This window comes from Anolis carolinensis, chromosome 2, assembly GCF_035594765.1.
Source record: "Anolis carolinensis isolate JA03-04 chromosome 2, rAnoCar3.1.pri, whole genome shotgun sequence".
Taxonomy (NCBI): Eukaryota; Metazoa; Chordata; class Lepidosauria; order Squamata; family Dactyloidae; genus Anolis; species Anolis carolinensis.
The window spans coordinates 282097196-282124351 of record NC_085842.1 but is presented as its reverse complement, the minus strand read 5'-3'; the positions used below and the strand labels follow the sequence as shown (position 1 = coordinate 282124351).

At 42.6% G+C, this 27156-nt stretch overlaps 1 protein-coding gene across 1 annotated transcript in view; it reads left to right on the top strand.

The window, feature by feature from the left end:
* Positions 1 to 19219: 19219 nt before the first annotated feature.
* Positions 19220 to 27156, top strand: part of rasa1 (RAS p21 protein activator 1) — a 65718-nt gene continuing 57781 nt past the window's right edge. Inside the window, exon 1 of the mRNA XM_062972271.1 lies at positions 19220 to 19744. Coding sequence (XP_062828341.1) covers positions 19299 to 19744 — 446 coding nt within the window. The 5' untranslated portion in view covers positions 19220 to 19298. The remainder of the gene's footprint in view (positions 19745 to 27156) is intronic.

Sequence of the window (27156 nt, the reverse complement as noted above, 5' to 3'; positions counted from 1 at the left end):
CATAATTAAAGTTACTCTAAACTCCTCTGAGAAAGGGAAATTAACAACACTAAAAATACAAAAGCAGCCCTGTTTGGTCCATGTTATAGCTGCACAGTTCAGACTGCTAGACTGAGAAAAAGTGGCTGGTTTTAGGATTGTTAAGGTGAAAACTGGAGAAGGCTCCCTGACCTTTAATGACTGTATAGAAAAGGAATTTCAATAGATGTGTGCTAAACAACCAGGTGAACAACACCTGTTGAAATTCCTTTTTCTACCCAATGAATAAAAGTACAGGAGTTCTCTCTAGTTTTCGTCTGGCAGCTGTATTTGTCTAAGGCAGGGGTGGGCAACTCAGTGGGGTAATGGGCCAATTTCTGTCCCAGACCCAACCTGCAATACAACAAGCCTAAACAATCCTGTTCTCTTACTGCAGTATGGATCAAAATGGTGACAAAAAGCAGATTCTGGGGTGATTCAGAGAATGGGGTATTTCAGTGTATTTTTAAAATATGAGACTTTTTTCATGATTTGCCAGCCAAAAGGTGCCTCAAAATGGGGGTGACGGGCTTTACAGGACTGGTGGTTTCAGGAGCCATCAAGTGAAGTTCAGACATTATATCTAATGATATGGTATGTTCAAGGCAAATAAAAGTTCACAGTTAGTGATGTCCTGATTCATAGTTTTGGTCTTTAGGTGATTTGTAACACCACCCATTATTTCATGATAGAAAAAAACAAAACAAATGCCATATTGCCAGGTTTAAACTATATAAGTGATCCTGTGGATCGTTTATTCTACCTTTGTGAAGAAATCTGAAATCTATAGGACAAGGCAGTCATTGTTTCAGAACAAAGGTCTCCTTCTAATAAATTCTAAGTGGACTGTTAAAGTTGCTTCTGTTTGTGTACAGGGAATGCATTTTTAAACAATTTTTATTCAAACATACAAAGGAAAAACATACTTTTGCAAGACAGCAACACAAAACAAAAGTAGAGACCTCATCACATTAAGGTCCTGAAGCCAGGCGACCATGGGAGAATTCATGGGGCAGTGTGGCAGTGTGGCAAATCCATGGGGCAGGGGAGAAAATGTTGCTCCACATCCCACATTGTCCCCTTCCCCATCACATGGGGGACCTTGTCACTGCCCAACTTCCCCCGTACCATCCCCGGCTTACTCAATCAGAACATGGGCAGTCACCATGTTCTGAATTCTTCCTCTCAGGACTCTTTCAACACAGAGCCCCACTGGAAGTAGCCCTACATTATGTAACAGACTCTGTGTTAAAAGCATCTTATGATGGGGAAAAAGCCCCATGTGAAGAGTACAAAGAGAAAAAGCAAAAACCACTACTTTCTATGATCCATTGCTAAACTATTGGATGTCACCAATGAGGGATTTCTAACTTTTAAGAGTGGTTTTTGTGAAAGCAAATGTCTACTTCTAGTCATGTTGATAGCATTTTTAAAATGCATAAGCCAAGCATTACTAATACATGGAAAATTATGAACATAATGAATCATATAATTTACATTAGTGTTTTTACTAATGTTTTGAAGCATTATTCTGCTCATGTACAGAGGACTTACTTGACTCATAAGAGCGCAAGGATAGAACTACTCAACATAGTCACGCCTCTGTTTTGGAGCTAAAATAAATGCCAGAACAGAGCAAAAACTGTACTAGTAATCCTATTGCACCAACCTATAAAGATATTAAAATATGAAATCTCTTCTTTTTTCACATTCCTTATGCATCTTTCTTTTACATCCAGTGAATTACAGAGAGTGCAATCTTCAGCTGTGTTAAGTGTCAAGAACTATATAAGCATGTTCACAGGGCACATATTATGACATTACTGATTGTCACCTCGTCACATTGAGGGGGAAAAGAGAGACATGGGTTGTGAATTAAAGCGCTCAAGGGTCTACTCAATTTCATTTCCTTGAACATAGAATTCATCTGATGTATGCCATCCTAATGATTACTGCTCTTGGACACGCAGAGAGAGAAAAAACTGCTGTATTATAAGAAGGGACATGATCTGCCAGCCAAATGATTAAACACAAAGGTCTGTCTAAGAATTTCTAAAATTAATAGTGTATTTTTTAACAGAAAATGGAAGCACATTTGCCATGGCCCAGTGAACTGTTACAGGATCCTGTACACGTAAAACAGCTTCACTTGCAACATTTATATTACAGTATCATTATATGTCCCTCTACACATCACAAACAGATTGTTTCCACTTAAAGTTCATGCCACAGTGAAAGCAATCTAAGATTGTCAAACTCTGCTTATAGCTGTTAAAGTAATCTTAGATTGCTTTCACATGGCAGCATTTGGCTCATCCAATTTTTGTAATTCATTTTACTGGGGTGTGGACAAGATGGAATCTACAGATCTCTAAAAACAACCATAGAGCAGAACCATAGTTTGATATGTAAATCCCTCAATGCTGAATGGATCATCAGTGCTTGCTTAATGTTATATTACCAATATTTCATCAGGAACTGCTGGTCCTACCACCAGGCAATATCTATAGGTAGTAGATGCTGGGGAAAATTGCAGAAGCTCCTAGCAATGTTTCTTAAGGCTTGCACCATTCTTCCCTAAGGTCAGGTCTGTATCTCTTGCATGGCCCATTAGGTACTTTTTCAGTATTGGAAAACGTGTTTTTCCATTTTTTCAAGTATTTTTGAATATTCTTTCCATCTCTATTCATGGTAAAGTCTCTGCTCTTTGATTTTATTTCAAACTGCAAATGCAAAAAAGAAATGCTTCATGTTATTCCATTGCCAACTTTGATATTTATATATGTAAGGTGTAAAATGTTTAGCAGCCCCGTATTAATAATTTCAAGACAGCTTATAATTTGTAGAGGTATTTTGGTCAATCAGAATTCAGAAAACGAACAAAAGTTGGTAGCAAACCTAGATTGGCAAAGTCTTATCTGAGATGAAATACAAAACAGGGCTGAAATTTGCATGCCAGTCATGACATAATGTTAATTTTATATATAAGATAGTTGATTGCTTTCAAAAGAATGCCGTATTTTATTTTATTTTTTTATTACATCATTTCTACCCCACCTTTCTCACCCATCAGGGGACTCAGGGTGGCTTACAATATAAAGCACATACATCAACACAGTTTACATCACGTTTAAAAATCCATTTACATTAAAATTACATTAAATTAAAAACCTGCATTAAAAACCTACATAATTATACATATAAATATACATTCAAGGTGCATTTCAAGTCCAAATGAAGTCTGTCATTGAGTCGTATCGTTGTCATATCTCATTTCTGCTGCTACTCTTGCTCAAAAGCCTGGTCCCATAACCACGTTTTCGTTCTTTTTCGGAAAGACAGGAGGGAGGGAGCCTGTCTAATTTCATTTGGGAGGGTGTTCCATAGGCGTTCCTGTATGAAATATCAATGAATTAAACACCATTGAATTATCACCTGTGTTTAATCAGCAAAACTTAGTTCGGGACACTTAAGAATTACAGAACCCTTTAAACAGAACACATTTTACATGAATTTCTCAAGTATGATTTTTAAGAAAACCTTCAGAAAATGATAATGGAGGTTGAAATTCAGTGAACTGATATGTTCTGGAATTACTTGTCTGGAACTCCGAGAAGAGCTAAGAACATTGAGTTGACATGAATCCAAGGCAGCAGGAGGAGGAAAAGAAGTGGGAGATGATTTATCTTCAGTGACTACAGCTGACATCCTTGGAGAGAGAAAATTGCTCTCCCTCTCAGTGTTGCGCAGAATGCTGATTTTTGTTTCGGTCAATAGGAACTTTCACATCTACAGAAAGGATACTAGGTAAAGGTTTTCCCCTGACATTAGGTCCAGTTGTATCCGGTTATGGGGGTTGGTGCTCATATTCATTTCTAAGCCAAAGAGCCGGCGTTGTCTGTAGCCACCTCCAAAGTCATGTGGCCGACGTGACTGCATGGAGCGCCGTTACCTTCTCGCCAGAATGACACCTATTGATCTATTCACATTTTCATCCTTTTGAACTGCTAGGTTGGCAGAAGCTGGGGCTAACAGCGGGAGTGTCACGACCCAGGCTGCAGAGCACCAATAACCATACACAGAGGCCAGAATCTATCTAATATCTTTATTGTAGGAATATATAAAGTTAATAAAAACAAGTGTAGAAAATAGTCCAGAATTAGACCTTCCAGGAAAGGTCAGAATTAGTCCAAAAAAGCAATGTCCAATAAGAAATATTAAGGCCCAAAGTTGTAATCCAATAACCGAAACACTCACTTTGCCAAGCAAAGTGAGGGGAGATGACAAGGTCCTTTAGTCCATGAAACTTGAGCGAGGCTAGGAAATAACTTGATACTTGAAACAAGGCTTGAACGTGGAACAAGGTAACTAAGAACAAGAACAAGGTCCGTGGAATAACTTGATAAATCCGTGGAACAAGGCAAGGATTGATCCTGGGAAACAAGGCAAAGTCCGTAGATAAACAAAGGCTGGGAAGCAAGGCGAAGGCTGGATAGCAAGGCAAGGCTTGAGCAGGAGCGAGGCTTGAACCGGAGCGCGCTGTCCAGACACAACTCGCTCCGTAGGCTGACGAATTGACTCCGCGAAGTTACTACGCGGGTAAAACACCTAAATAGAGTCTAGCTTCCCGCCGAAGCAGTTCTCTGGGAATCAGAACCGAAAGCTAACTCTGAGACCAGATGTGAGACTCCCCAAAGATTCTCACGAGAAGCAGTCTTAATTGGCCACATTCTTAGCTGCAATCCTCGCACTCCTGCGCGAAGCTGAATCCAAACTTCTCTGTTGTTTACAAAACTCCCGGCGCAAGAATACGGGAGAAGTAGGCTCTGGGCTTGTTTGACATACTTCTGGGAGACAACTTTCTTGCAGGTGCAAGGTTCCCAGATCTGCCTGGGAAAGATCTGGCTGAGAGGAATCCAGTTCAGACTGGGAAGGTAAAAAACCCAAGTTTTCATCTTCATCAGGAATTACAATGTCCTGAGCAGGACTACAAGGCCCATGAGTCATCACACTATCCCCCTCCTCAAGGCCCCTCCCAAACTGGGGCCCTCTCCCCGAGGCGCGAGGTCGCGGCTTGGCGGGATAGGTCTGATGAAAGCGACGGGTTAGATCAGGAGCATGGACTGTGGAGGCGTCTTCCCAAGAGCGTTCCTCAGGGCCAAAACCCACCCAGTCAATGAGATATTGTAGGCGGCGGCGGTGAAAGCGAGAATCCAAAATGTCCTCAACCTCGAACTCCTCCTCCCCATTCATCAAAACAGGAGGGGGGGCCGGTTGGTCTGTATCAGGACGCACACCATCTGCCGGAAGGAGCAGGGAACGGTGAAACACTGGGTGAATGCGCATTGAACGCGGAAGTTGGAGTTTGAAAGTCACGGGGTTTAATTGCGCCACCACTGGATAGGGGCCAATGAAACGGGCATCTAACTTCCGGCAAGGGCGGTGGGAGGGCAGAAAGCGAGTGGACAGGAAAACCCGATCTCCTACCTTGATTTCGGGGCCCGGCTGGCGATGTTTGTCAGCGTGGCGTTTATAGTCCTCCTTGGCTTGGTCCAGTTGCTGGAGCAAAAGTTGTTGCACCGCTGTGAGTTCCTGCAGCCAATCCTCTGCTGCGGGAACCTCTGAAGTTTCAATGACAGGGGGGAAGAAACGTGGATGGAAGCCGTAGTTTGCAAAGAACGGCGTTTCTTTTGTAGAAGCTTGAACTCCATTGTTGTAGGCAAACTCAGACAGTGGTAACAGAGAAGCCCAATTGTCCTGTTGATAGTTTACATAACAGCGAAGATACTGCTCCAAAGTGGCATTGGTGCGCTCCGTTTGCCCATCTGTTTGGGGATGATGAGCTGAAGATAAGCGAGAGTCTATGCCCAATAATTTTTGTAGTGCCTTCCAAAAACGAGAGGTGAATTGAGAACCACGGTCTGTGACTAAACTCTTGGGCAATCCATGTAGTCTGAAGACATGTTGAAGAAATAAATCCGCAGTTTCCTTGGCCGTGGGGAGGCCTTCGCAGGGAATGAAATGGGCTAACTTGGTGAATAGGTCCACCACCACTAAGATCGTGGTGAATCCACAGGAAGGTGGTAGGTCAGTGATGAAATCCGCGGAAATTATTTCCCATGGGCGAGATGGGGTAGGAAGGGGGTGTAAAAGCCCTGAGGGCTTCTCCCTTCGTATCTTGGAGCGCTGGCATACTGGGCAGGTGTTGACATATTTTTCCACATCCTTGCGGATCTTGGGCCACCAAAAATCCCTTAGGATCAGATGCATAGTTTTAAATAGTCCGAAGTGTCCTGCTGGTTTGCAGTCATGACACAGACGAAGCGCTTTTTCCCTGCCCGGTCCGGGTGGGATATAGACATGATTTCTATAGCAGAGCAGCCCATCTTTAAGCGAAAAGGGGAAATGCAGACCTTGGCGAAGTTGGTCCTGCGCCCAGGCATCTGCTTGCTGACTAGCCCTGATTTCTTGAGCACAGATGGGTCCTGGAGTAGGGGAAGTTGAACCAATGGGAATGGATTTGGTGTTCCCCACCGTGAGCGTGGCAAAGTTCTCAGGTTGTAGCAGTTGGGATTCAAAGGTCTCCTTGCGTCCTGCAGCGTATTCCGGTTTACGTGACAGGGCGTCTGCTTGCTTGGTTTGGGCTGGGGTCACATAATGGATCTGGAAGTTGAAACGTTCAAAGAATAAAGCCCAACGTTGCTGCCTCTGATTTAGTTTGCGGGCAGTTCTTAGATGTTCTAGATTACGATGATCAGTGTGGACTTCAATGGGAAATTTGGCCCCTTCTAGCCAATGTCTCCAAGTTTCAAAGGCTGCCTTTATGGCCAGTAGTTCTTTTTCCCAAATGGTGTAGTTCCTCTCTGGTGTGGTTAGTTGACGAGAATAAAAGGCACAGGGATGGAGGTGATCTCCCACCGGTTGTAAGAGTACAGCCCCAATTGCCACATCAGAGGCGTCCGCTTGCACCACAAAAGGGGTTCCAGGATTTGGGTGCTGTAGAATTGGCTGGGAGGTGAATAGTTTCTTTAGTTGCTGGAACCCTTTCTCTGCTTGATCAGTCCAGCGGAAAGGCTGCTTTCCACGGATGCAGCTAGTGATGGGGTCGGACCAGCGGGCAAAATCTGGAATGAACTTGCGGTAGTAGTTCGCGAACCCCAAGAAACGCTGCACCTCTTTCTTGTTAGTTGGCGCCCGCCATTCCAATACTGCTGAAACTTTGGCTGGATCCATGGAAAGCCCTAGAGGCGAGATGCGGTAACCAAGGAAATCTACCTCTTGTAGATCAAAAGCGCATTTTTCCAGCTTGGCATAAAGTCCATGATCCCGCAATCGTTGTAACACCAATTTGACGTGGTTCTCATGTTCTGATTGTGATCTGGAAAACACCAAAAAATCGTCCAGGTAGATTATCAAGAACCTGTCTAGATAGTCCTGAAAAATGTCATTGACAAAATGCTGGAACGTTGCGGGGGCTCCGCATAAACCGAAATTCATAACTCGGGACTCAAATAATCCGAATTTGGTCTGGAAGGCGGTCTTCCACTCGTCCCCTTCCCTGATGCGAACTAAGTTGTAAGCCCCCCGAAGATCCAGCTTGGTGTAAACCTTGGCTCCTCGAAGCCGATCCAGTAGATCCGAGATTAAAGGCAGGGGATAGCTGTTCCGCTTGGTGATATTGTTCAATGCTCTGTAGTCCACCACCAAGCGTAGTTCCCCTGACTTCTTCTTCACAAACATCACTGGGGAGGCGGCTGGGGATTGAGAGGGTCTGATGAATCCCTTGCGAAGGTTTGTCTCTAGGAATTCCCTGAGAGCTTCTTGCTCTGGTTCAGTCAGGGAGTAGAGATGCCCTCGCGGGATCGGGGCCCCCTCCACCAAGTCAATGGCACAGTCATAAGGTCTATGTGGGGGTAATTTTTCGGCTTCTTTCTCATTGAATACATCCCAATACTCGGAGTACTTCTTTGGCAAGGTGATGATGGGCTCGGTGTCTGTGGCATGGCATACCTTGGCTACGAGGCAATGGTTTTGGCAGTACGGTGAAGCAAACTGCAGTTCTCTGTTGGACCAGGAGATGTTAGGGTCGTGGAGAGTCAGCCATGGAATTCCCAAAATCACAGGGAAATGGGGAACCTCGGTAACAAAGAAGGAAATCTCTTCCATATGTTCCCTTATCCACATCCTGGTGGGTTCCGACCACTGACTTACGGGGCCCGTCTTGAGGGGACGGCCGTCTATGGCTTGCACCACACGGGCATTCTTGAAATCATGATATTGTAATCCCAGAGAGTCGGCATACTCTCTATCGATGAAATTGTTGGTAGCTCCAGAGTCTATCATGGCGTGGATCATGACGGGTCCCCTTTTTGCTGACCATAATGTGACCACGAGAAGGAACAGGACCCCGGTTGGCGGCTCTTGGATGGATTTTTTGACCGGGTTGGCGAGCCCCTCTACACCCGGTCGTTGGCTTCCCCCGCCGGCTGTGTGCCAGTCGGCTCAGACGCCTTCGTCTCCGTGGAGGACGCCGCCGCAAGACGGGCGGCAGGCTTCCCTTTGGCTGGGCACTCTCTGGCGAAGTGGCCCCCGTTCCCGCAGTACCAGCAGAGGTTTAAGCGTTGACGACGGGCCTTCTCGGCGGCATCTAGTCTGGGACGCACATTGCCCAACTGCATCGGCACCTCCTCGCCTCCTCTGGGGTATGGGGTTGGCGGTGGGGGTCTCCACACCGGACGTGGCTGAACGCTGGCGGGAGCGGGGGGTTTTGCCCCGGCTCTACTGCCCTGGCCTCGAACCCACTGTTTCCTGTTGGCAATCATGACTTCAGCCCGTAAACATTGATCAATGAGTGCCTCGAGGGTCTGGGGAGGATCCACCTTGGAGATTTCTTCCAGCATTTCAATGTTGAGACCCTCCCGGAATTGTCCCCTGAGGGCTACATCGTTCCAGCCGGTGTTGTGGGCCAGCACTCGGAACTCGGCTATATACTGAGACATAGGTCTGTCTCCTTGGAAAAGGCGACGGAGTTTGTGACCGGCTGCCTCCAAATTGTCCTCGATTCCCCAAGTCTCCTTGAGGTGGTCCAAGAAGTGTTGCGCTGATCTTAGGTGTGGAGAGGCTTGGTCGAACAGTGCCGTCGCCCAGCTGGCCGCTGGCCCGTCTAGAAGACTGTAAACCCATGCCACTTTGATGTCTTCTTGGGGAAACTCGGCAGCACGGGCCTCCAGATAAGCTTGACATTGGCGACGGAAGACATGAACCTTAGAAGCTTCTCCAGTAAACTTGGTTGGCAACGCCATGGCCGGAAGACGAACTCCGCGTTCCTTCAAACCCCTTATTTCTCCATCCTGTGCATTGAGCTTATCACGGATTCGGTCCACCTCTTCCTTGTCGATGGTGTAGGTAATCGGCTGGCCGCTCGGCCCAGGTACGGTTCCGGTAGACATTCTGGCCGAGGTTAATTGGTGCTTAGGGTGGCGGAGTCAAACTGTCACGACCCAGGCTGCAGAGCACCAATAACCATACACAGAGGCCAGAATCTATCTAATATCTTTATTGTAGGAATATATAAAGTTAATAAAAACAAGTGTAGAAAATAGTCCAGAATTAGACCTTCCAGGAAAGGTCAGAATTAGTCCAAAAAAGCAATGTCCAATAAGAAATATTAAGGCCCAAAGTTGTAATCCAATAACCGAAACACTCACTTTGCCAAGCAAAGTGAGGGGAGATGACAAGGTCCTTTAGTCCATGAAACTTGAGCGAGGCTAGGAAATAACTTGATACTTGAAACAAGGCTTGAACGTGGAACAAGGTAACTAAGAACAAGAACAAGGTCCGTGGAATAACTTGATAAATCCGTGGAACAAGGCAAGGATTGATCCTGGGAAACAAGGCAAAGTCCGTAGATAAACAAAGGCTGGGAAGCAAGGCGAAGGCTGGATAGCAAGGCAAGGCTTGAGCAGGAGCGAGGCTTGAACCGGAGCGCGCTGTCCAGACACAACTCGCTCCGTAGGCTGACGAATTGACTCCGCGAAGTTACTACGCGGGTAAAACACCTAAATAGAGTCTAGCTTCCCGCCGAAGCAGTTCTCTGGGAATCAGAACCGAAAGCTAACTCTGAGACCAGATGTGAGACTCCCCAAAGATTCTCACGAGAAGCAGTCTTAATTGGCCACATTCTTAGCTGCAATCCTCGCACTCCTGCGCGAAGCTGAATCCAAACTTCTCTGTTGTTTACAAAACTCCCGGCGCAAGAATACGGGAGAAGTAGGCTCTGGGCTTGTTTGACATACTTCTGGGAGACAACTTTCTTGCAGGTGCAAGGTTCCCAGATCTGCCTGGGAAAGATCTGGCTGAGAGGAATCCAGTTCAGACTGGGAAGGTAAAAAACCCAAGTTTTCATCTTCATCAGGAATTACAATGTCCTGAGCAGGACTACAAGGCCCATGAGTCATCACAGGGAGTGTGTTTCGTAAGATCGTAGAGGTGGACAGGACTACAAGTGCCATCCAGCCCAACACCATGCCATACAGGAACACATAATCAAAGCACTTTCAAATAAACATAGCCAGTTCCTTAAGCCAGTCCTCATAGGACATATTCTCAGACCTTTGATCATTTTAGTCCTCCTTCTCTGGACATATTCCAGCTTGTCAATATCTCTCTTGAATTGCAGTGCCCAGAATTGGACAAGTTATTCCAGACCAAAGCGGAGTTCATTACTTCCTTTTATCAAGATATTATACTCTTATCAATGCAGCATAGAATCACATCAGCTTTTTCAGCTGCTGTACTGTTCACATGTGTTCACCTTGTGACCTATGAAGACTTTTAGAACCTTTTCACATGTACTGTTTTCAACCCAGGTGTCACTCATCTACATCTGTGCATTTCCTTTTTTTTTTTTGGCCTAAGTATACTTCCCTATATTTCTCTTTGTTGAAATTCATTTAAAAAGTGACCATGAATATGGGATCATAGTGTGAAGCATGAAATGTGGTTTTGGGGTTTCTTAAGCAGATACTTTGAAAACTCATGTGTCACAGTGACTTCTTTCAAAGGAGCTCTTCTTAACCTGGTATTCTCCAGATGTGTCATGTTCTGTCAAATGGCAACTCCAGTAAGCATGCTTTGAGGGTAATGGGACCCAATATATGTGGATGGTTTCAGGATGAGTAAAGTAATATTAGAAAAAACTGTCTTGGATCTTGGCCATGAAATTTTCATGTGAATGTTGTGCCAGGTAAAGCAAAGATTAGTCATAACTTTCAGGGAGCTATTTCATTTTGTTTAGCTTTTAAAAATCTAGTGGATACCATTTTTTTTTATGGCAATGTCGCTTTAATAATATTTTAAATTAAACTTTTAGTTTATTTATTTATTTATTTACAGTATTTATATTCCGCCCTTCTCACCCCGAAGGGGACTCAGGGCGGATCACATTATAACACACATAGGGCAAACATTCAATGCCCATAAACACATCAAACAGAGACTGAGAGACACACGCAGAGGCAAGTTAACCTTCTTCTGAGGGGATGTTCAATTCTGGCCACAGGGGGGAGCAGCTGCTTCATCATCCACACTGACGGCACTTCCTCATTCCAGGTCGTAAATTAGTTAATCTTGCCTCCCCACTTTATAAGTGGTACCTTATCTCCTACTTGATAGATGCAACTATCTTTCGGGTTGCTAGGTCAGCAACGAGCAGGGGCTATTTTTTATTTTTTTTAATTGACGGGTGCTCACCCCGCCACGGGCTGGCCTCGAACTCATGACCTCATGGTCAGAGTGATTTAAGGCAGCTGCTCAACAGCTGCGCCACAGCCCGGCCCTCTATAGTTCTCTATAGCTCAGCCTGTAGAAGTTTCAAGGCCATGGCGTACTGTTTCTTAAAATAGCTTCTCATTAAGAAGTCATTCCTAGTTATCCTGCATTTTTGCATCACCTGATTGACTGTTCATATACTCTGCATTATATATGGGAAATCATGTGACAACAGTCATTCTGGATCTCTAGAGAATAGTAAATGGACCACGTCATAACTGTAACATAATTAATAACATGTTATTAATTATCACATGTTCAGTGCTTTAAACATTTAATAGTACAGTGGGGGGATGATTAAATATGAAACCAAAGAATAAGAGGGGGGGGGGAGGCTAAAAACAAAGAATGCCTTTGTTTTTAGTGATTAAAGTGTTAAAAGATCAAGTCATGGCTTAACAGATAATTCAAAGTATTTTATACATTCTAAAGACAGCTCTGGGAAAACACTGATCATGCAAATTCTTTAAAAAAGTACACGTGCACATATACACACATATACATAAATGTGTGCACTAACTTTAAGAGAAAAAAGCAGGAGCTGACAGCTTAAAATGTTTGTTTATATTAAATTACAGGTTTCTAAATTGCCTCAAATTTCTTTCAAAGATTTTTTTATCGTGTCAGAAGCGAATTGAGGCAAGTAGCTTCTGATGTGAGAGAACTGGCCATCTACAGAGACGTTGTCCAGGGGATGCCTGGATGTGTTACCATCCTGGTGGGAGGCTTCTCTCATGTCCCCGCAAGCTAGAGCTGACAGACAGGAGCTCACCCCAGGTTGCAGATTCTGGCAACCTTCAGGTCAGCAACCAAACCTTCAGGTCAGCAACCAAACCCCCAGGTCAGTAATTCAGCCGGCACAAGGGTTTTACCCATTGCGCCACCATGGCTCCTTTCTTTCAAAGATTAATGCACGATATAATATTCATTGTTCAAGGCCAATAAATATATAAAGTGAAGAATGCTATGTATTGGCTATGTTATTTCTGAAAAATGTTTCAATTAAAGTGGGAAAGCTTTAGTCCTCTGGATAGAATAGATGATGATATGATGATGGTGATATCTATCTATCTATCTATCTATCTATCTATCTATCTATCTATCTATCTATCTATCTATCTATCTATCTGCTTGAGATAGTGCCTGGAGGGATTCTTAATGTTTTACGTCTCATAGACTTAGCATGGGGATTTGGTTAACCAGTTAAAATTCATGAGTAAACCAGGTCTTTTTTTAACCTGAAAAATTGGGGGGGGGGGGGGGGTGAAGCCCTAAAAAAAAACCCTCACTGCAGGCCTGTATGTATTTCTTACCTTTTTTGCAACATGTAAGTTGATGATGATTATATTATCAATACATTTATTTATAACCTGTTTTATCTCAGGAACCAAGACCTGTTGTAAGATGGCTTCATGGATTTTCACTTATTGCAGGTGGTCCTGGAACGTAACCCCCACGATAAGTGAGGGAACACTGTATCTCTTATAACTCGGGGTCAGGGTGGGCCTGATGGCGACTATAGGCCAAAATATGTAAAGGATCAAAGGATTTCCAACATTGCTGTACCAGCTGTATGCTGACATGTATATATACATCCCAATCAACATTAAAAAATATTCTTTTAGACCCTCCTTCCCACTCCTTTATTTAAACGCAAAGTTATTGTTCACACTATTGAATTTTGCTATAGCTGCTGGATAGAAACAAAAATACACATTCCTGTATTCTTTTCAATTGCTCTAAGAAAAATACTGGAATGTGAGTATAAATATCCTGCATTTTAGTTATGCATCTCTCTCAGTCATAAAAATTGCTAAGGTAATTGTTTATCTGCCTCAAATAAATAAATAAAATATGCTTAGTATGTAGCTAGCTTTCCACCCTGATACAGAGAAATCCTCAGCATCTTATGGATAGTTAGTTATCATACAGAAAGATTACACACAGTTGTCCTCTCTTAGACCCAAATATGGCTCACTGAAATGTCAGGTAAAACAATTACCCTTTTCTTTTTGCTAATAGATCTACTATGATGGTAATTTTAAAAGCATACAAAAACCATTTTCTGATGCATGATTATTGCAATGAAATCATAATACCAGAATAATTTGCCGTTCATCTTCCTACGTGTTTTATTCAGCTCACCGTCCCCTTCAAAATCCATTTTTGTTCTTGTAAATAGGGAATGACTTTGCTGACTAAGCAGGGCACAAATTAATCAATCCTGACATCTACCATAAAATCTGACACTATTTAGGTCAGACAATGCTGATGATATCACAGTGAGTAGCAGGAAAAACATCATATTATTGTGTTTGAATTGAACCTAATAAATTATTGTTATTTGTAATTTATCTTTTCTCTAAAATTTGGATTCAGAGCAGAATACAATTTTTTTAAAAGACTGAAAAGCACACCAAAAAATGAACATTCAAGAAGAATTAAATTATTCCCAGTATTAAAACAGTCCAGAACTATATTTATTAAAATACAGTTAAAAAGATTTTAAAGATAAAAACCAAAGTTCATGTTGGTGAATATTTTCCCGAGCTTCCTTATCTATAGTGTCAATAACAATAACAACAATATATTTGGCATATATCCAAGAGTATAAAAGTGATGCACAATCAATATCTTCAAATTCACATTATATCATGTAGATAACTTGTTATGGACCAGTAGCCAGCAGTTCATCTACTACAGTTCATCAACATGTAAGGCAGCTATTATGTAAAATACTGCAAATTCTTCCTTATCAGGAAAGTGATAAACAATTGGATCCTTAGCCCATAGCTATATTGATGCAAAGGTTGAAAAGCAGATATCAGCTTATCTACAATCATACACAATTGTCGAAGTATATGTCTCATCCTCTTTTAGCATTTGTTGCTGTCTGCCTTTAAGCTGTTTCCGACTTACACTGACCCCAAGGGCAACCCTATCAGATTTGTTCAGAGGTCTGCCTTTGCCTTCCTTTTCAGCACACTTGGGGTGGGGAGAGGCGATAATATAACACAATAGCCTTCCTCAGTGGTGTAGAATAAAAATGTAAAAGTAGCAATAACAGTAAAAAAAAAAAAAGGTAAAAATCACAAATAAACCAACAGATCATCTTCCAAGAATAAGAAATAGGCAGAAATGTAACCAAAAGTAATATTTAAGTGATTGTATGAAGCCATAGTTTTACCATGTTCCCCAAACTAAATAAGCAGAAGTTTTCAAACCCAAATGGTCCCAGGGATGGTTTTAAATAAAATACATGAGATGCATCTACACTGCAGAGTTAATGCAATTTGTGACTACTTTAAATGCTATGGCTCAATGCTTTGGGATCCGGTGAGTTGTAGTTTCATAAGATCTTTACATTTAACTACTTTAAATGCCATGCTCAGTGCTAGGGAATCCTGAGAGCTGTAGTTTTACAATGACTTCAGTTTTCTCTGCCAAAAAGTGCAAGTGCCTCACCAAACTACATGTCACTTTGCCTACCTGGTGCCAGAATGTATGATATCAGCCATGATTCACTGCATCGCAAACGTTAATCACACTCTTGCCACTATCAATACATTTTGCACTTAATTTGCCTCTGGCATTCCTCCATCTACAGTTTCACCTCTGCACTTGTGCATTGTGCTGGCTGCCACAAATACATCCCAGGGTTCTTTAATTGTTGGGAGATAGTGGAGCTGCTTCAGGAGGGGCACAGTATGCTCTCTAAAGCTCACCCCCATTAGTAATCTGGCTGCCAACCATTGCACTAACTGTAGTTTCCAAGTCGTCTTCAAAGGCAGCCCCACGTAGAGTGCATTACAGTAGTCCATTCTGGGTGTAACTAAGGCGTGGACCACCGTGGCCAAGACAGGTTTTTTGAGGTACGGTCGCAGCTGGGGTACAAGTTTTAATTGTGCGAAGGCACTCCCAGCCACCGCCGACACCTGAGCTTCAAGCGTCAACTATTAATTCAAAAGCATCCCCAGAATGCAGACCTGTGTTCTCAAGGGGTGTGTGACTCCATCAAGCACAGGTTACCACCTTATACCCCAATCGGCCTCGCGACTGACCAGAAACACCTCTATATCTTGTCTGGATTAGGTCTCAGCTTGTTGGCCTTTTACCTTATCCATCTCTGCTGGTGCCTCAGCAAACTACAGCTCCAATGATTTCATAGAATTAAGCAATGGCAGGGAAAACAAGTTATTCTACAGTGTAGATGCATCCTTAGATAATACAAAGAGGCAGACTCCTAAAATCTGACCCATAAGAAACCCTCTATAGCAGGCATGGGCAAAATTGGGCCCTCCAGATATTTTGGACTTCAACTCCCACAATTTGTACTGGCTGTTAGGAATTGCGGGAGTTGAAGTCCAAAACACCTGGAGGGTCCAAGTTTGCCCATGCCTGCTCTATATGTATACTGTGTATGTGTACACACACACACACACACACACACACACACACACACACAGTGTTCCCTCACTACTTCACAGTTCACTTTTCACTCCCTCGCTGTTTAGCGGTTTTTAAATAAACACTAAAATAGTATAAATCATAAAATAATATTATAAATCCCTCTTTCTACTTCCTTCCTAAGGAGAAGCCTAAGTAAGTAAGGAAGGAAGGAAGGAAGGAAGGAAGGAAGGAAGGAAGGAAGGAAGGAAGAAGCTGAAGGGAGAGAAAAGGAGGCTGAAGCAGCTTTGTTCTCGCCTCACAAGGCATGCATTTGAGAGGCAAGGAAGGGACAGAGACGCTACTTGACAGTGAGATTGTAAACAACACAAATATAGCGTCCCTACTTCACGGATTTTCACTTTTCGTGGGTGGTCCTGGAATATAACCCCTGCGATAAATGAGAGAACACTGTATACACACACACACAGAGATCTGGAATATGTAAGGTAAAGGTAAAGGTTTTCCCCTGACATTAAGTCTACTCGTATCCGACTGGGGGTTGGTGCTCATCTGCATTTCTAAGCCAAAGAGCTGCCGTTGTCCATAGACACCTCCAAGGTCATGTGGCCGGCATGACTGCATGGAACACCGTTACCTTCCAGCTGGAGCGGTACCTATTGATCTATTCAAATCTGCATGTTTTCTAACTGCTAGGTTGGCAAAAGCTGTAGCAGACAGTGGGAGCTTACTCCACTACCCTGATTCAAACCACCAACCTTTCAGTCAGAAAGGTCGGCAGCTCACTGGTTTAACCCACTGCGCCACCAGGGGCTTCTCTGGTATATGTATGCATATCTATCTATATACACATAAAAGTGAAAGCCCTAAACAGTTCAGGTCCTGCTTACCTTTGTGATTGTATCTCTCCCTACGAACCAGCGTGGGCTCTAAAATCTGCCGGGGAGGCTCTCCTCTCACTTCCATCCCCGTCACAAGCATGGTTGGTGGGGATGAGGGAGAGGGCCTTCTCGGTGGTGGCCCCCCAGCTATGGAATTTTCTCCTGGCAATATTCCAAAAACAATTGAAAACATGGCTGTTTAAATGCACATTTGAATAAATCAACTGGTACCTCACTGCACAATCCCAAGTGCTCCTTCTCGGCCTTTAGCACTGTATGCCGCTATGGTCCTATTTTTCACGGCTGCACTGCATGCCCCTCCATACAACCTGAATAATTACACTTCACTTTCTAATTGATATGGTTGTGTTTATTTTAAGATGTTTTAAATAATAGTTTTATTATGTTAATTCTGTAATTTGTTTTCTATTTTAAATTGTACATCAACCTGATGTTTTAGGGCTTGTCCCCATGTGAACTGTCCCGAGTCCCTTCAGGGAGATGGAGGTGGGTTATCTTCTTCTTCATTCACAGTCGTTTCTGACTCTTTGTGACCTCATGGACCAGTCCACGCCAGAGCTCCCTGTCGGCTGTTGCCGCCCCCAGTTCCTTCAAGTTCATGCCAGTCACTTCAAGGATACCGTCCATCCATCTTGCCCTTGGGAGGCAGGTTATAAGAAATAAGTTATTATTATTTTATTATTAAGTGGCAGATCTGTGTTGGGGATTGGGGATGGTAGATAGAAGCTCTCATGTGTGCCCATAAGCCCAGAGTCACCCTGCGGAAAGATGTACCACTCAGCTTTGCAGAACAAATAACACAGGAACTTTTACGTAATCCAAGAGATCAACAGAACAATGGTATTTACAACAGTCCCAGTCATAAGCAGTCCTTTCTTACTCCATAAATCTGCTTCAGTGAAGATCAGCATCAATCAAGCCCTCAGAAATAGTCAGGCCTCTCTGAGTACAGAACCATCTTCTTTCCAGGCAGTACTCGGAAGACTAACACACACAAAGAGAAACCTGTTCAAACTGGTTCTCCAGCAGCAGGACAGCAACAGCTGCAAACCAGCCAATCAGCTTCATGCATTTGATTTTCCAATTGACACACATATAGTACCTGGACCAAACTTGGCACACAGACTCAACATGGCCAACTGTGAATACTGGTGGAGTTTTGGGAGGGTTGACCCAAGGTTTTTAGGGATGGTAGTTCACCCACATCTTCATGCATTTCCTAATGGGAGCATTCATAAAAAAAACAAAAGCAAAGACTGAGTGTTTTTCTAAGACATAGCATAACTTATGATCAAACTGGTACGACCTTATATCCAAAACCCTTTTCAAATAACCCGGGCATTGCCGGGTCCCCAAGCTGGTATATACAGTAGAGTCTCACTTATCCAAGCTAAACGGGCCAGCAGAAGCTTGGATGAGCGAATATCTTGGATAATAAGGAGGGATTAAGGAAAAGCCTATTACACATCAATTTAGGTTATGATTTTACAAATTAAGCACCAAAACATCATGTTTTAGAACAAATTTACAGAAAGAGCAGTTCAATACACAGTAATGTTATGTAGTAATTACTGTATTTACGAATTTAGCACCAAAATATCATGATATATTGAAAACATTGACTACAAAAATGGCTTGGATAATCCAGAAGCTTGGATAAGCGAGGCTTGGATAAGTGAGACTCTACTGTATATATAAAAGTAAGCCATGGTGCTAGCTTTGTTAAGCCTTTATTGTATCGCGTAAAAATCCTTGGCAGCTTTTGGCCAGATCCAAGGGGGAGACTCCTCCCGAGAGAACAGCTGTAGACTGCCTGAGCCACGCCCCTCCCTTGACTCTCCGAACAAGCCTGCCCAAGCGGCAAGCGCATGCGCGGAAAGTACGAGGGTGGCGGCTCGCAGTGGGCGTCCGCAGCAAATGCCTCTTCCCGTGTCCCCTCGGCGCACGCGCACAGCGACTCCCCATTGTTCCCATTCACTGCCTCAAAAAGGGGGGCGGGGCTTTCCTTGGCTCCTCCTCTTTAGCCGCAGCGAAATCGTTCATAAATCCTTGCCTAGTCCTTCTCATTCCCTTACGGATTTCCTTCGGCCCCTCCCACCGGGCACGCGCTGCGCCATTAGGGGCGGGGCTTGCCGGAGCAGCATGATGGCGGCGGCCGAGGCCGGAGGCGAAGAGGGTGGCTCGGGAGCGGCCGGGGAGCCGGGGGGACACGGCTGCCCTCCGGCCACCAGCGCTGCCCACAGCGGGAAAAGCTCTCCTTCCTCTGCCGCCGCTTCGGTGCTTTCCGGCGACACCTGCCCTCCAGGCGCCTCTCCCGTGCTCCACCCGAGGCCTGCTGCTGCTGCTACCGGCCCTGAGGAGATGGCCAAGGCCTCGCCGGCGTTGCCGCTTCAGCTTCTCGAGGGCGGCGGCGGCGGAATTGTGCCCTCAGCTTCGGCTTCGGGAGGCTTCCCACCGCTGCCGCCGCCACCTCAGCCGCCGCTTCCGGCCGGGGGCCTGAGCACCGTGGACGAGGGCGACTCGCTGGACGGGCCCGAGTACGAGGAGGAGGAGGTGGCTATCCCGCTCAACGCGCCCCCCACCAACCAGTGAGTATTGACAAGTAGGAATAGTAGTAGCGAAGGCCTTCGCCCCCGAACAGGTCGCAAGCGTGGCCAAACTTGGGCCTTCCTCCAGCTTAAGCGGCTGAGGGGGGAAAGGAAGGGGCCTGAGGCTGTTAGGAATGGTGAGAATTGAAGTCCAAAGCGCCCGGAGGAAGGCGTCGTTGTGGCGCCCCTGCACCCTCTTACCAACTTGGATACGAAATTTCTCTCCTTGCTTCGCGACACTGTCCTTCATTGTGCCCCCTTCCCCCCAAGAAAAAACAATTGTAAGGTATTAATTGATAAGAATTAACCAGTCCAAAAAGGGTGTGTCAGTGTTCGAGGGGAGGCTCAGGACTAGCGCCCTGCCCAGAGTGCCTGTGTGTTTTGATTCTCTCTCTCTCTCCCTCTCCCTCTCTCTCTCTCTCTGTGTGTGTGTGTATGTATGTATATATATATAGGTATAGGGTTCCCCTTGACATTATGTCTAGTCGTGTCCGACTCTGGGAGTTGGTGCTCATCTCCATTTCTAAGCCGAAGAGCTGGCGTTGTCCATAGAAGCCTCCAAAGTTATGTGGTTGGCATGACTGCACAGAACAGTGTTACCTTCCCGCCGGAGCAGTACCTATTGATCTACTCACATTTGCAAGTTTTCAAGCTACCGGGTTGGCAGAAGCTGGGGCAAACAGTGGGAGCTCTCAGGTCAGCAAGTTGAGCAGCTCAGCGGAGGCATCCATGGACAACTCTTCAGCTTAGAAATGGAGATGTGCACCAACCCCCAGACAGACATGACTAGACTTAATGTCAAGGGGAAACCTTTACCTTTACTATATACATACATGTTTGTGTTAAGTGTGTATATGTATATGTGTACAAGCACAAATTTATAAAGTATGTATATACACTGTTACGTATGTGTATATGAATATATGTGTATAATTATACTATCTCTCTATGTGTGTATATAACACATCTGAACACATTTTGTACACACATTTATATATAAATAAATGGACAAGCCTGTATCAAACTCTGGGTAACTCCTTCAAATTTTGTTTAGCATGATAACCTTCAATTCCTTCGAATTGAGGGCCCATCTTTAATTTTAATGTGCAGTATAAGATCTACTTCATTTTTTAAAAAGCTATATAGGCTGTTTTTCTGCCTCGATCACTGCTCTTGTGTAAAACAGACTTAAAACAGGCTACCTGCCCTCCAGGAAATGAATCTGACTTTCTGAAAACAATGTGCCCTGCTACTCAGAGCTGCATTTAGTTAGGCTAAAGGGAATTTTGTCAGGTGAAGCTAGTTGAATCAGGTGCCAGAAAGAATGAAAGTCCCCCCCAGTGCTGCCAGCTGCAGTCAATCAAACTACAAACTAGAGCTGTCAAAATGTTTCAACACAAACTTTTAGTTTATAGTACTTGTCTGCCTGTGGGTACTTGAAGACCAGTGTTTTAATCCTTCTAGATACTTTCCTACAAACCAAGATTCAAACGTGTTACTGATGTGAAGGGCCATATATAAGGTTTCATATAGTGATAAAACACTTGAATTTTATGTGGCACCAAATTCCTAAATGTTTTTAGCTTTTCTTTGGCACAGAATGCCAAGAAAATCATAGAGGTGCATGTATTCAAACCTTTGTTTAAAAAGCTTGATTTTTTTTTCCAGAAAGGTTTCAAGAAAAGCTTTTCTATTTGGAGAGGAGGGTATACAATTTGGGATTGTCCTTGTCCTTACTATTGGTCCAACAATTCCAGTTGCTAAGCTCTTTCCCTTTCTCTACTGTCTTGATACCAGGAGAAGCCAATACAGCTGCACCTATCTTTCCTATGGGAGAGAAAGGCAAAGAAAACCCTTCTGTCAGCCATTGCTCAGTTGAGGGGCCTTGCTATCAAGAAGTGCTTGAATTCCAACTACCTTTTGCTTTTGTGGGAGAGGGTGGTGGAAGAGTCCTGGCTTCAGCTGTATATGACATTTTCAGTACTGTTGAACAGTATCTCCAAAGCCTCCATCACACTTTCTTGCTCTGGAGCAATAAAATTTGGAATTGAGGTCTTGGTCTGCATTTTAAGGTTAACTATGGTTTTGTCAACTCACTCTAACCCAATCTCCCAAACTCGGAGCTGAAACAGATAAGGATCAGTACTCACCCACTGCACCCATCTCTGTGGCTTCAGAGTTGGAAAAAAAGACTGGTGGTTTGTAAGGCTTACCAGAGGGAAACACCACAATTGCCACGATGAGCTTAAGTTTCAATATATGTTCTTGCAAGTTTTCATTTAAAAATCATTATCAAGATGTTTTATGTACATCAGTTTGTAAGTTCATCGTAAGAGAAATGTCTTGAGTTTCCATGGTTTTTTAATACATTGATTTATAAGTGCATCTTCAGAGATATATATTAAGCCTTTGTTTTCTTTGCAAGGAGATACATCATAGCAGTGTCATGACTAAATATAGAGTCAGTTACAGGAACCCTGTGTACTCTCATAATTTTCAGCTTTCTGTGATCATTTCTTACTGAACTCCATGTTTATGAATTGGGGAAGACCATCTAGAATGCAAGCAATGTCTTCTGTTAAGATTCTGCTGTAGTTAACCAATGTTAGTCTTGCTATGTTGCATGTGCCATCAATACTTTTTATTTATGGATAAATATGTTGTTCAGTGAAAATCATCAACTAACAAAAGATTTAAACAGATTTAGACTAAGATAATGCAATAAAATACACAAAATGTACTTTCCAGGATACATATATACACACCCAATATATAAAAAAGAGTTGGACAATTGTTTTGTTTTTGAGATGTATTAACTGTCTATTTTATCATGTTTGGGTTTTGTGCTGGTGAACATTTTTGTTTTGTCTGCTTTGGTCCTGTGATCCTTCGAGTAGCTTGTTTCTTGGGAATTACATATTTGTGGGATAAGTGATTTTTTTTGTCCGGACTCTGAGTTGTCCTAATCAGCCCTCTAGACTTACCCATCACTGTTTTCTGAAATGCAAACTGAACAACCCCCACGAGATATATTAAATGCAGACATACAGTTGACACATTTTTAGCAGTATTAGCCATAAAGTGATCTGCTATAGCATGAGTGGGCATGCTCAATTTCTTTGCTTTCTCTCTCTGGGATGAATCAGTTCTAAGGTGGCTTCACTTGCTTCTTGCTAATGACACCTTGTTTAATAAGGTATCATTGTGGAAAGTACATTGTAGAAAGTACACTGTAGATCCCATTAATCTTCAATCAGAGCAGCCCAGAAGTAGAAAAGTATTGGAAAGTAGGTGGCCAATAAACCATACATGATATATAAATGCAATAAATTTTATAAGAAACACATTGGAATGTATAGATCTTGAAGGAAGCAATAGTAACACCTCTGCTTCAGTTTATCACATAGTTATGTGAAGTATGCTTTAGATACATAACAGTTCAACCTGGTTGATGTTTTGATCTGGGTCAGGTCTTGTGCCTTTGTGTTGATTTTCTCCTTGGATTAAGGTAAAACATAGCTTCCCTCTTTTGGAGGCCATGACAGATTTATCATTACTGCAAACCAAGAAGTCAAGACATCAGCTTGTGTATTCCCATTTTCCTTTTGCAGATTCCAAGTAAGCTCAGCATGAGGTTAAAATACGAGGGCTATCCAGAAAATATGTTACATTTTGGAATTAAAAATTAACGAAGTGTAGGATAAAATATTTATTATATGCAGTTAAAAGCCATACTTCAGTAGTACCTTTAAACATAGTCCCCATTCAAAATTAGGCCCTTTTCAGAACTATTAATGAGTTTACAAACTTCCTACCCTTTTCAAGCAGCCAGAATCGGCCAGGACTGTGGCTGCTTCTCCTCGGAGGCTACACCGCTTTCCTCCACACGCGGGTTTACCTCTCCTTCCGAGGAGAAGCAGCCACGAAGCCCTGGCCGATTCTGGCTGCTTGAAAAGAAGCGAGAGCGGGTGATTTGTTTGCTCTTCCCTTCTGCATTCATTCTTCAGCTGGCTGAGTTTCTGAACGCGGCAGGAAACTGCAGAGGGTAGGAAGTTTGTAAACTCATTAATACTGAAAAGGGCCTAATTTTGAATGGGGACTATGTTTAAAGGTACTATTGAAGTATGGCTTTTAACTGCATGCAATAAATATTTTATCCTATACTTCGTTAATTTTTAATTCCAAAAAGTAACATATTTTCTGGATAGCCCTCGTATATACACTTGTAAAATAATGTAGGGATGACTGGAGAAGATGGGACACCTATTTCAGAATCATCCCTGTTTCAACTTTATTTAAATGTCCTTTCCTTACCATCATAGAGATTGTCACTGCTTGCAATGATCTCAGACATACCTTAATGAATAAAGATTGATGACTCCTTGGCAAAAACTGAAGTCTCAAATACTTGGTGTACATTTTCTGAATAAATGTTAACGTAATTATTCTGAGAGTTTTTAGTTTAAAAACTATGGGCAAACATTTAAATATAATGTGAAAGAAAATTGTTACTTTAGGAAAATCAGGATAAGAACATATAAAAAGTATCAAATATCAAGCTTGTTGAACTTCTCCTTGTAGCTTTTGGTACCTATTGGCTATAATAAGTTAAGAATCACACCAGAAATTGTCATTTAAGGGAAAACTGCTTGCAGTCTTGTGTTCCCTCAAAATCAGGGGATGTGTGTGTTGTGCAAAATATATGTGTACCATGTAATTGATTTCCAGATATTTTCTTGAAGTATCACAAAAAAGAATCACAGTGGTGGACAAGTATATACATTCTGATTTCCTGCTTCTTAGCAGGGGGTTGGACTAGATGGCCCATGTGGTCTCTTCCAACTCTACTATTCTATGATTCTATGAAGTAGTTATACTTTTCTACAACAGAACATTTTTGTCAGACAAAACTCACTGTCAAAGCCTTTGATGGGAAGAAAGATGGGACATAAATTTATTAAAGTGCTTTAAAGGTGATTCTTGACATAATATGCCTAGTACCACATAAAGGCAAAGGGCAGAATTCAACATTGGAATTCCACTGGTTAGAACAATGGAATTTGGTACCTTTCAGAAACAGGCATATATCTTCCTTTTTACATACAAAAATCTACCATGAAGGACAGGAAAACTTTCTTGAGCCCATGTTTGGGCAGTCCGAGGCCTGCAGTCGAGAGAAGGAAGAAGGACTTGGATTGGTATGGTAACATCAGTATCGTGCTGAATTTAAAACAATAATTTGAGACATGGTACTGACATTTAATGCTCCCATTAATCTTCTAAGGGTGCCACACAAATTCCTGCCTACAAATGGGGTCTTGATTTCCCACCCATACGGTATATGTGTGTATGGATGGAATGGTTCAGTTTTTGAAAATATGGGTATGCCATTAAGTCTTTTCCTGTGTAGCAGTGTTGATCAAACCATGCAAATTGAACTGAGGACAATCTTACATGCTTCCTATCTTCCCAGTGTGGATTTTCCTTAGTTTTCCATTTCCTGCTCTGATGAAGACACTGAAATTAGGGTCTGAGCCCTGATAAGGAAAAATCTAGGAGCTTTACTTCTGGTACCAGTACTAAGTTCATAATAGGGATGCAAGTTTCTGTTGCGATTTTATTGCATTTCCCTGAGTTGTTTTTTTGCATGACAATTTATTTGTATTTTGAAAGATTTTTTGAAATGTGAATATTTACATGCAATTTATTTACATATGATTTGGCTTTGGAAAAGTGACAGTGGCAGGAAACTTATAAAAGATTGATGTGACATAGATTCATACATAAAAAGATTCTGTTACTAAAATGTCATTTCTTTCAACAGGAATCTTTCATATGCACAGATCTGTATGGGTAATCTTAACTCGATATAGGAGTTTAAAAGTTTTTAAGTAATGTAATTAACATTAACATTCCTCTTAAGGAGCCCCCGATGGCGTAGTGGGTTAAAGCCTTGTGACTTGCAGGTTGGGTTGCTGACCTGAAGGCTGCCAGGTTCGAATCCCACCCAGGGAGAGCGTGGATGAGCTCCCTCTATCGGCTCCTTGCGGTGACATGAGGGAAGCCTCCCACAAGGATAGTAAAAACATCAAAACATCTGGGCGTCCCCTGGGGAATGTCCTTGCAGACGGCCAATTCTCTCACACCAGAAGCGACTCAGGTTGCTCCTGACACGAAAAAACCCCCAAAACATTTCTCTTTATAGTAATTGATAATTCAGCTAAGCACTTGATCCTGTCAATAACGTGTTATCAATGTTTTAAAGTTGGTGCACTGCAGAGGAAGTTTCATTTAGTTGTTGTTATACCCCAGTTCAAACAAACTTGGTCTGCCTGTGTGAATTGTGGTAATTCAAGTTTAAAAGATTATTAGTAATAATCTCCATTTTCTCTCACAAATCCTATCCAAAGTTATGCGTAGATTAATTTTGGACTCCCCCCCCCCCCCCCCAGAGTACATATTAGGTACACTGGATTGCTTTGTACTATTGCTATAGATATGGTTAAAGAATGTTCATGATCAGAACTCTCTGCTGTGCTACTGGATGCGGATTCAGAAAAATACTTTTTGAGACCATAATTTGTAATGCATATGGTATTTGCTATATCTTCAAGATTTTGTAAAATGACGTCCAAATATTTTCTAAATGTAAATCTGGGATATATGACATGTTGATGTTTCAAGTAGTTTCAACTTGTAGTAAACCTGTCACAGGGTATCCTGATAAGATTTTTTTTTCTGAGTTTTTCTGAGGCTGAGAGTGTGACTTGCCCAATATCCCCCTGTCATAGCTGAGCAGGATTCAAACTCCAGGCTTCAAAGTTGGAATCCAATATTCAAACCACCACTCCATGCTGTTTGTATATGTGTTCCTATAATAAGGAATAAATTATATAGCTAATATATTACCAAACAAACTCACAGTTCTTCATGAATTATAATTTCTTTTGGCAGCCCAGTAAAATCTTATGAGCTTGGAAAGTAGAAATGGATAACTTTGTAGCATAAAATATCCCACATTAAATGGGATTTCTTCTATATTCTAAAATCCAGTAGTGTATTTCTTCAAATGTTAGATGACGTGAATTGTAAGATGTACAGTATTTTCAGTATCACCTCCTTGATCAAAAACACACAAGATAAATCTGTGATTCTAAGATGCACCCCATGTTTATATAGGAAACATGTATCTTGCAATTGAAGAAATACGGGATGTCTTCTAGAATCAGAATCGTAGAGTTGGAAGAGACCTCTTGTCCAACCCCCTGCCTCAAAGCAGGAAAATCGCATTTTCTGAATTAAACACTGCCATTCTTTCAGCCTGTAGGATAATTATTTCAATTTTGAGATTAACATTTGATTTATATGTTTTGGCGTGCCAATATTAAGGGACTGATTGCTTGCCATAGTCT